At 39.3% G+C, this 11,484-nt stretch overlaps 1 protein-coding gene across 1 annotated transcript; it reads right to left on the bottom strand.

The window, feature by feature from the left end:
- Positions 1-5,042: 5,042 nt before the first annotated feature.
- Positions 5,043-10,458, bottom strand: EOMES (eomesodermin). Its single transcript, XM_088463510.1, has 6 exons — positions 9,460-10,458; positions 8,895-9,049; positions 8,326-8,447; positions 7,064-7,222; positions 6,897-6,958; positions 5,043-6,654 (listed from the first exon to the last, which is right to left on the bottom strand). The coding sequence occupies exons 1-6, from the start codon at positions 10,230-10,232 to the stop codon at positions 5,916-5,918; spliced, it is 2,010 nt and encodes a 669-aa protein (XP_088319636.1). The 5' UTR covers positions 10,233-10,458; the 3' UTR covers positions 5,043-5,915.
- Positions 10,459-11,484: the final 1,026 nt, after the last annotated feature.

Consider the following 11,484-nt stretch of genomic DNA (forward strand, 5'->3'; position numbering starts at 1 on the left):
AATCAAGTAATGTGATTACATGTCAAAAATGTCTTAAAATACAAGACAATGTTTTTAGCTTCAGCAATATTTACTTAGGCAGTGGAAGGGTGCTGATCATCCTCATCATCATCAATCATCATCATCATCATGCTTTACCAGCTAATGAGTGTACTAGTGTGCTGGGACTTGTAGTTTCACAATAGCTGGAGAGCCACAGGTTGGCCAGGCCTGGTGTACAACATATTGTGGGGTCATGTTAAGATGGATTCAAAGTGTGTTTTACGCTTATGACTGCTTGTGGATCTTTAGAATTGAAGATGGATCAGGGGATGGAAGGGGCATGTGAACAAGGCCAAAATATAATATGGGCGGCATGTTTGTTCAAATTCGATCCATGAAAGCTGTGCCGGTCAGGAGACAGGAAACTTGTAGGTGCCTGTTACGAAATGATGATGATGACGACGATCAGCTGCAGCACCCTTCCACTGCCAGAATAAACATTGTTGATGCTAAAAACATTGGGCCTGATTCAGAGCCGCTCGTAAGTGGCCGCTCGTTCGCTCCGAGCGATGTTTGCCCAACTGCGCATGCGTACAGATCGTTATACGCATGCGCGAACCAGTCAGTGCGGCCGAAATTCAAGTGCTCGCAAAATAGCGAATGCCTGATAATTTGAGTGACAGAAAGAGGCGTATGTGGGTGGTAACAGGGGAAGGTGCTTGAAAACGGGGAGTGGAGTTCCGATCGCAGGCGTGCTTAAAGGTCAAAACGGGCGTTTTATGTGTGTGCATAATTAAAACAGCAGCGTCACTGACCCCGTCACTGGGTTATTTTTTAGCCAGAACTGCTCGCAAAATTGTGGTAGCAAAAACCAACCACAAGAATAGCGAGCAGCTCATACCCTGGTCGATGTACTCGATTAATCTAATAAATAGCGGACATAACGTAGGATGCGAGCGGCCAGGGGGCGTAGTTTCCCAAAAAACGACCGCAAGTTTTGTTTGCTCGTTCAGACCTAGAGGCGTGAACAGACCGCAAACAGCGACGGTTCATTTGAATAGCCACCCCTATTTTCTGGACGAGCGAGCGCAAATAGCGACCGGCTCTGAATCAGGCCCATTGTCCTATATTTTAAGAAATGTTTGAAACGTAATCACATTACTTGATTGGAGGGAGACATGCAATCCATTTGTGCAGTGGCGTAAGTTCATCCAAGACTCCCAGAGGCAAGTTATCATTTAGTGCCCCCCTATACCCCATATTTACAGCCATAAGTGGGGTGAATATATTGTGGGTGATGGAGGAGGTGCCCCTTCAGTGCTGGCGGCAGGCGCCTCCATTGTCTCCCATACTTCTGCCCCTGCATTTGTGGATGCCAGTTCTACATACAATACAAAATATGTGTGAGAGCGACTCATAATATAGGTGGATAAACAAAAAGCATGATTTCACTATGAATTGTTGATATTTTCTCATGGTGAATGCATATTAAGTGTTATTAGAAGCGTTTTTAATTAAAGGATATATGTTTTGCAGATAAGCCTTCAGTAGACTATAAGGAAGACTGCACCCCTACTATATACTGTAAATTATATATATATATATATATATATATATATATACTGTATAATGAAGTGGCACTCTGAGTCTTAAAAGCAGGTAACGAATGATGTTTATTCCATAAGCTGGAAAAGCGACCAACGTTTCGGGGCCACACCGCCCCTTTGTCAAGGTGACAAGGGGCGGTGTGGCCCCGAAACATTGGTCGCTTTTCCAGCTTATGGAATAAACATCATTCGTTACCTGCTTTTAAGACTCAGAGTGCCACTTCATTATACAGTATATTTTCCTTCATTAGGAGGCACCTGAGCATCGTTTCGGATGGTGGATTTATTTGAGTGCCGGACTATTTGTTTATATATTTATATATATATATATATATATATATATATATATATATATATATATATTAGAATAGATGTCGCAGATAAGTCCTGTGATCATATAAAAGCAAGACACTGTAGAATGAGGTGACTTCTGTAATATAACATTTGTTATTATCATTAAACGTTTTATGAATATATGAATTAGGATGCACTATTATAATGCACGCTAATATTTGCCTTCATTGCTCTCACCACATTCAGTATACAAGAGGTATCTTGCAACACAAAAATTACTTTTCTCTCTGCAATCATATGTTACCTACTGTACAAGTGCATTTTGTTGAAATATAAACTTTGCATGCATTCACATAGCATGACGTTTTTATGATGTAATCCAGCTGCACTTTGAGGTGCTTTGGTGCCAAACAAACATTAATCTAGACACAAAACGTTGCTGAGGCTGGATGAATGAATTTATTCGGTTTTTTATTTTATACTACAAAGGTTAATGTGTCTACTGTGCTTCTCCGGCAAAGTTAGAGTTGGTTTAGAAGTGTTACAGTGTCTATTTTGTGTAACTACATTTCCGGGGTTTATGTTTGTTCAGAGTCATTTCTATTTGAGCACGCTGACAAAATGAAAGCGGATGCACAGAGCTATACTGCAGCAAACTGACCGCAGTCCGGGCTGTACTCACAGGATGGACATGGGAATTGAAACTAGATTATAATCTGATTAAAGGTTTAATAAATAGTTTTAACAAATCTGCAAATATTTATACACTGTATATTCTTTAAAATAGCCCGAAACATTGTGTTTTAATGTATAAAAACATAAATGAGGAGCATACGTTTATTATTTTTTGTTCTTAATAGTAAGGTTGAGAATATTTTCAAACAGTGGAGATGTGCAGTTATTAAGGTATGTTTAAATGTTGGGCTGCTAATATAACTCACATATTCATCTGCTCCCGATTATCATTTCATCTGCCAGTTGCAATAATTTGAGTTGAGTTAATTAAACATGTATATATGTAGCGTCGACAAATTGTCTGAGTTACCAGCACATCCGGTTGAGAAAAAAAGATGAGGAAATCTGGAGCAGAATTTTATATATACACACACTGTATATATATATATATATATATTTATATATATATATATATATATATTTATACATATATGTAATATGTAAGTTTATGTATACTATCTATCTATCTATCTATCTATCTATCTATCTATCTATCTATCTATCTATCTAAAACATAAAACGAAAAAAAAATACAGAAAACGATTCCCACATCTGCATTTTGGTGGCTGAACTACCATTGAAACTCAGAGCATTTGATATAATTAGTAGTAGCAGCATCTTGCTGTGTTGTACCCCGGCAGAGTTTGTGTGCCTAGTTAAATCGTATTATGTACTCTGTAGAAAGGAATAAACTCGGCTACTTGACCTTATCTGATAAGAACTGTAAACAAGCATTCAAGAAACAGACCCTTGATCTTACTTTAAATATAGACTTGTTTATCAGTGTCATCCTAGGAAGATTAATTAGATACATTTATTCACAATTTGGTGTCTGACACTACATTTTAGGAATTCCTTATAATCACAAGGTGTTAATTGGGGCCAGGCAGGCACTTATGTTTCTATTAAACAGTGTGAGGAGCTTTACAGAGCTCATTTTCCCCTCTTTTAAATTATATTTCTATAGTAATTCCACTGGGTATCTTTTGTAATGCTATGGGTCTGTTTAGGTTAGTTTATCTGTCTCTTTTTAAAAAAACATTTTTTACATTTCTAGTGAGTTGTGGGGGTTGGTTAAATTACAGTGCAACAATAAAATATGACATCAGAATTGTTTATATATATGTGATGTATTAAAACACAACCGTATGAAGAATATTGTGTTTAAAAAGAAAACGTGTTTTACATTTCTAAAATCTCCACCCACCTTTTTATTTTTATTTTCTCTCTTGTGCCACAAGCAGTTTAATCTCATTAATCTCTGCATTTCCTACACTTTAAAGTGTAGTTATGCAAAGCTTATAGTGAATAGAACAACGGGAACCAGTAATTTAATTTCACGGTAATTGCATCTCCAAAAAAAACCCCACTCAAAACAAACAAATAAAAAAAAACAACATACTGTAAACAAGCTAGCACTTCCAGGTGCTTTGTGGCTGTAAATTTTAAATTCAACCCGTTAAATGTTCTTTAATGTGCTCCAGTTTAAATTAGCGTGTTAGATGTTCTGAAAATGCTGATGTGTGTTCGTTCTAAACTAACACATCGTGGAAAACATTATTATATTATAAAAACAATATAATACATGAACAGTATTACAAAAGAAGAAAACGTTTAAAACAATATAACATGCCAGTTATGGAACTATTCAAACGTTTTCCAATGAGCAACATATTAGTCACCTTAAAAAGTGACAAACACAGTGGCAAATACAACTAAATAAACGTACAGTATGTAGTGCATATGTGTATATATATATATATATATATATATACATTATATATTCATTCATGCCCAATTTTGTAAGATGTTTGAGCACAAAATCAGGTACCAACTAGATAGTATACAATTAATACAATTAAATGTGGTTTTAAGCAACATTAAACAGATTGAATTTTACTTCGTAATATCTATATATATTGAAAGTAGGTTGGTTTGTTTTCTGATTTTAAAATGTGTGTATATATATACTGACAGAAACAAAAACTTATTCACAAACTTCTCAATTTGCTGGTATCAGAAAATATAAATGAATCAGTTTATAAACACAGCATTTAATATTGTAAAATAGAAATAAAATACGGGAGATAAAATTATTTACATTAACCCAAACACCCACAGGCATACCCTCGTCACCAAATATTTATTGCACTTGGGTTCGTGTATTTATTATATGTTGCCTTCGACATAATTTTATCCCTATCACAGATTAATTACCTGTTTCCTTCAATATGATATTCTTTATTTTTAGTCTTTCTGTAAATCAGGCCCTTTCTTCAGTCCAACTTGTTGATTTTTTTTTAATATAGCTTTCTTCGATTTTCCTATTTATTTTTTAATTATAATATAAAGAACAATAACATTCAAAAAGCACCTGTTCATGTAATATATTAATGAACCGTAATTTATAAGTTTTTGCTTACTTAAAAATGGCCTTGAATTTCTCAAGTGAGGTCATGGACTGAAATATTTAAATCGTTGATCCCCTCCTTCCTTCATATTGATTGTGAATGATTGTGACTAACATACCCGTGTAAAATGTGGAATTGCAGGAAGAGGGATGATTCGACAACATTATAAAGTAAACATTTCTGATTAGTACCAACAAGAATTATCCCAGAGGCACTACATTTATTAAAAATGACCAAGCATTATATACATAAAAATATTAGAACTCACAATATCATCCGGATCAATAATGAACTTTACATTTTTACAATATGTCACAATTGACAACTTTTCGTTTTTTGTGTCATTGTTTTTTTTTTTTTTAAATATAATAATTTCCAAGACTTGGTGGAAAATGCACTCTATGCAGTCTATATGTCTATAGAATTTTTTCTCTCGTGTACTACCCATTACACATTGTACAACAGAACAGTGCATACAAAGTCTTGAAAAGCAATAAAAATAAAGACACATAACTGCATACAATATATTATACTCCACAATATGTAACAGTATATCTACACAATCTGTACATTGATTTTCATTCATAAATAAATCACATAGGAAAGGAAAATAAAAAAAAATAAAAAAAATAAAAACAAGTAGATTTTATCCACTTTAAAACAAAATACTGTCAAGTATAGAATTCAGGATGTGACAAGTTCGAACTGGCAGCATTCAGAGGCTTTGGCCTTGTCAGTCTAGAGAACAGTACACCAGTTTTATGTTTTTCTTTTGTTCTCCAGATGAAAGGTAAAGCCACACTTTTTTGGCATTTAATGCTAAGATCCACCCTGTGATCTATATTGTAACTTACAAGCCATACATCTAATAATATATAATAATTCTTTAAGAACTAGAATAGAAGGAATAGTAGCCTAAACTTTTGGAAGCATCTTTGTAGTCTTCACTTGCAATGTCCTCACATTTTATAGGGGGAGAGTTTTCATTGCTAGAAGTGCTAGGGGAGAGTCGCCTTCTCTTGCAGGCTCCTGTGTACACTCCAGAATCGTTCGAGTCTAGAGACTTTATAGAAGGAGGTGTTTCCACCCAAGACGAGCTTATCTCTTCCTTCACTTTGTCCTTAGGGAGGAGATCTTCAGAGAAGCCCGATGGACTTGACCTGGAGGACCAAGGTAGACCTGTTGCCATTTTCCTCTGATACGGAGACCCTCTGCTACCCCAGCCTGTCATAGACGCAAAGGCTGCATCTGGGTAGTATGCCATGGGGTGTGAGGTTTGGATGGGCAGGGACTTTATGCCATAGGTGAGAAGAGAGCTGGAAGAGTAGTCTGTGTCATATGGACCCATGTCCAGCTTGTTGGCTGCAGCTTGTTGGACAGGGGTCACAAACCACCTTTGTGGAGGAGATGTGACCACTTCTTCATTGGCCTGGGGTGACAGGAGGCCACTGGTCTGGGGTACAGTCCTCTCCCCGCTGTAGTACCTGGTGGGGGGCAGGTTGTTGACATATTGCTCCTGGAAGAAGGGCTGGACGCTGTATCGTGCCCCGGGCACTATCTGGTGGGATCTAGGAGAATCCGCAGGAGATGGAGTTAATCGGTCACTTTCTGAAGCCGTGTACATGCTACAAAAGAGATAAAAACCCGAAGTGACTATGACAAGAATATATTTATATGGTCAACTACCAATAACAATAACTTATTAAACAATGTGACAAAATAACCAGCGTTCCCTAATATCGATTTACATGACACTTTGTATAACAAACTATCATTATATATATAACACAAAAGGTAATTAATGAAACGGAGTACAGTCCTACCAAGGTATGGGTGATGGGACTTAAAATAAAGAAGTATTACTTACGAGTCATAATTGTCTCTAAAGCCTTTTGCAAACGGGTTGTGATCAATCTTCAATTGCGTAATCTAAATATAATGGAAAAGTAAATATTATTACACAAACGTGGCTAGTAGTGACAGACACACACACACACACACACACACACACACACACACACACGAGAGACTTACATCTGTATTCTGGTATGCAGTTACAGCAATGAACTGGGTTTCAGGGAAGGTGAAGGTCTGAGTCTTGGCAGAGTCGTTTAGGTCCTCTACTCCATCTTCGCTCACTTCCACTATATGGAGACGGGGTTGATACTTGTGCAGAGACTGCAGAACTATCATCTATGGAAGACAGAGAGCTATATTAGAAGATGATCACACTGCTGATACTGGAAAAGATTGAAATGTCAAAAATTCTTATCATCGGAATAATTATATCAGATATAAGTAATTGTAAACAGACGACTATGCAGTGTGGTAAGGGGTAAGATTTGTGCTGAGAAACCCTTGAAAAAACCCTTACACCATAAGGTAATAGCTGACTAATATACAGGCGTTGAGGAATGGGCTCAGAAAAAAGTCTGGTAATTTTGTGGCCGCTGAGGAAGGGGGGAAAAGATATATGGGGAAGATATGCCTGGGCTGTGATAAGCTGTAGGTGGGTGCCGGAATGGCTACAGAAGATACAGTATGTCAAAGACGTAACACCTGTATATAAGTGTGTTGTGAGAGCTGACTCACATGTAAGGAGCTATAATTGTGTGGTGAAAGCTGACTCACAGGTAAGGAGCTATAATTGTGTGGTGAGGACTGACTCACAGGTCAGGAGCTGTAAATGTGCGGAGATGGCTGATTCACGTGTGTGGAGCTATAGAGTATGGTGGGGACTGACTCACAAATAATGAGCTATAGAGTGTGGTGAGGACTAGCTCGCAGGTGAGGAGTTATAGTGTGTTGTGAGGACTGACTCACAAATAAGGAGCTATAGACTGTGGTGAGGACTGCCTCACAGGTAAGGTGCTATAGTGTGTGGTGAGTGCTGACTCACAGGTGAGGAGAAAGTGTACAAAGAAAATTAGATATGAAAAGAGAATGAAAAGAGCTGCATTTCCATTACACTAGAGAGCAAAAGGCGCTTATTATATCTTATATATCACTGAGCAGAAATGCCAAAGTAAATTACTTAAATTTCATATACATTATCATACTGATTGAACTGCTAAAGTAAAAAATAAAAAATAAAACCATCTTATTCCTTGTCATAAAGTGTAACTATTGCGCCAGATAGGTAATATAGCGTCAATCATCTGCGGCATTTCTGCATAATTTCACAACAACAAAAGTACAAACAGAAGCATCGCGAGTGTTATATGCACATAACCCAGTATATTAGGTGGGTACGGTATGTATCACAGATCGCTGTCCATGGTGTTGCTGCCTCTTACCTGAGTGTTGTTATTATTAGCCCCTTTGTTGTTTGTCAGTTTCAGTTTCCCAAAAGAAATTTCCTGTCGCATCCAGTGAGCACCTGTATTTGGGGACTCGGGATGTACATACACCTTATTTCCTATAAAGAAACGGTAAATGTCGGTTACATAGATAAAGTGTATCACTGTCCTGAGCCTCATATGTTCCTGACCAATTAATATGAATACATTTCTAGACATCACTAGTACCATGTAAAAGGCTGCATTTTATCATTCAATTAACGTATGTGTTCTATAGCTGTTCTTACCAATTACAACCCCCTCCCCATTATGAATTAACCGACGTCATAACATAAACTTTCTTGGGTACGAAATGCATATATATATATATATATATGTATATATATATATATATATATATATATATATATATAATTTTTTTGGAGAGTGAGTAGAGACAGCACACATAATACTACTTTTGGAAGAGCATGCTGAGATTTATAGTTCCACAACATTCTGATAGCCACAGTTTGCTTAGCCCAGATACTTGATGTTACCACATGTCTGCATTATCTCAGGGGACTCACCTTGCATATTGTTATCGGCTTTACCACAAGTCACCCACTTGCCCCCTTGAAATCGCCAATGATTGGGGTCTGCCAGAACGACCTCTACAAACACGTTATAATGGGCTGTCGGATTTAACCCAGTAATGTTGAAACTCAGAAAGGGAAACATCCTCCTGTAAGATGATGTCAATGAGACTTTACAATAAACTCAATGTAAAGAAAACAAAATGTCACATACAGAATATTACCTAAACTGAACTCACACGAGACTGATAATATTAATAGTGTAATATTATATTAGTGGCCATGTAATAATAATACACTTAGTGCCAGGGACAGTGGTTCTCCTTGCTTACTAACACTGGCACACACATAACTTGTATGACTAATTATACATCTAATAAATATTTGACTGAAGTTCTGTAATGCTGGTTACCTAAAGTCACCTTATAGCTATAAAACATTGATATAATTACACAGGGTTACCTAGAAACATTAGTGTTACATGTGTGTTATATATAAGTTCCCTTCTGATCTGATATCTCCCATGTGCAGATGCAGAATTGCCCGGGCTGAGACTTACCTGCCCTGCTTGGTGATTATCATCTCCGTCTGATGCCGGTGGAACTTCAGCCACAGGGGGCGATTGCAGAGGTATACCTGTGCCCGCACTCCAGTCCCGCCGCCGGGGAGCCCCAGCGCACTCAGCCCACTGCCAGTGCCCGCAGCCGGGTAGGGACTGTACATGCTACCTGGGGCTTGGCTGTACTGGTAGCCGGTGGAGTACTGAGGACGGGAGGGGCATACTGGAGGAGAGAAGCCGGCCGGAGGTAGCATGCTGCTATACGGGGGGTACCTGGATGCCCCCCCTGTTGGGTACATGGTGCTGTGCTGCGGTGGGGCATACGGGAAGATGGAGCAGGGGGAGCCCAGCTCTGTCCCCCCGGCCTGTTGGGGCTGTTGCCCCTGGGACTGCAGGTAGTAGCGCTCAGACGCCGCCTGTAGGGTGTTCTCAAGATAACGAGGAGCCGAGGTGGGTGGTGCGGAGCCCAGATCCTCCTCTCCGGCCGGGGAGCCTTTCCTGGCACTGTCCGCTAAGGGCTTGGCGGCTGGGAAGACCTCGCTGGAATCGCTGAGCATGGTGTTAGCAGCGGCGCTGGTGCTGCCTGCGTCCCTGGGGCTGTCTAGGTGCAGGCCCCTGGGGTACTTCTTCTGCTGCTGCTGGCCTTTGTGCTGGCCCACGTTGAAGTCCAAGCCCGGACTCTGGGCGGCGCTGATTGGGTCCCCGGGCAGAGGGTAGAAAGTGTGGGGCAGATTAGGGGCAGAGCTGGTGAGAATCTGCTCTCCTAGCTGCATTCTCTGGCTGTCTGATTCTGCACTCGCGATCTGTCCGGCTGGGTTAATGCAGGCACCATGCACCCCCTGGTAGACAGCAAAGGGCAGTACAATGTCCTGTCAGTGCAGTGTGCGATCCATGTGAGCCCTGGCTGGAGCAGCAAATGACTGGTTAAAGAAGAGGAGGAGGAGGAAGATTATGGTGATGGTGATAACACAGCCCACAGAAGTTACAGGTCCCTCTCTATGAAAGTGAAAAATCAAATGTGTCAAAACGCAGCCTGGCTGACTTTATATACTGTCGTCTCTTTCACACCTCCATTAGGGCTAATGATACCAGGGAGGGGCTTGTTGCCTCTTTCATGGCCAGACAAGAGAGAAGGACAAGAGAAAAACAGCCTCTCAGCCTTCGGATTATTGGTTGCTTTCTGTGACACTAATTTAATTAGACAATTCCTAATTGGAACATGTCACCTGTGCCTCTCTCACTGGCTGCTGAGCAGAGGAGATCAAATGCCTGGCAAGCAATTATTTCCATCCTAGAGTCCCTGTAAAGGAGAGGTTGGGAGATTTATAAACTTTAATGAAAGATTCTAAGAGCAACCTCCTCTGCGAGGGCTTGTGTGCATTAGACAGGTCTTTATCTGGGCTTGTGTGACTAGTAACACAGACAATGTATGAGGCATAACGTGGGGAATATGCAGCTATCTCTTCTGTGTACTGGGGGCACTACTGGAGACCTTCAATACATAAGTATAGAAACGCTGGCTGGGAGCTGCATGAGGCAGGCTCAGTGCAATTGTACAATACGGTGCCAAATCTCATCGATGGACTCAACGTAACAATCTTTTACAGCATAACATCCATATGAATTACTATTCACCTAATTGTGATTTTTCTGTTCTTTTTTTTGCATTACTTTCCAGCCCACACGCACATCAATAAAACCTATATTTGTATTTTTACCTACAATTTTACTAAAAAAAGTAATGAGACCAAATCCAAATATTAATAATTATATACAGCATTAAGATGTACTGCTATAAATAGAGCAAATATCAATTAAACTGTGTAGTACTGTTACTTTATATTATTACCATGCTTCCACTTCACTGTGCTCACTTTTTTTTTTAGAAGGAAATGCAGTGTAATGAAAGATTAGTGATTACAGTGATAGGAGGCTACCTGCCTTGTGCTAGTGTACTTACTGTACACAGACCGCAGTGCATCTATATATCTTATCATATTTCCACAACTTCTACGGAAACAGTAT

Source organism: Taudactylus pleione, unplaced genomic scaffold (genome assembly GCF_031769625.1).
Source record: "Taudactylus pleione unplaced genomic scaffold, aTauple2 ptg000053l, whole genome shotgun sequence".
In the NCBI taxonomy this organism is placed as follows: domain Eukaryota; kingdom Metazoa; phylum Chordata; class Amphibia; order Anura; family Myobatrachidae; genus Taudactylus; species Taudactylus pleione.

Coding starts and splice junctions, on each gene's coding strand:
- EOMES (XM_088463510.1), bottom strand. CDS start 10,232: ATGCAGCTAGGAGAGCAGATTCTCACCAGCTCTGCCCCTAATCTGCCC. Junction 8,448..8,894: donor AGCCGATAACAATATGCAAG/GTGAGTCCCCTG, acceptor GTTTCTTTATAG/GAAATAAGGTGTATGTACAT. Junction 7,223..8,325: donor CTAATAATAACAACACTCAG/GTAAGAGGCAGC, acceptor TGTCTTCCATAG/ATGATAGTTCTGCAGTCTCT.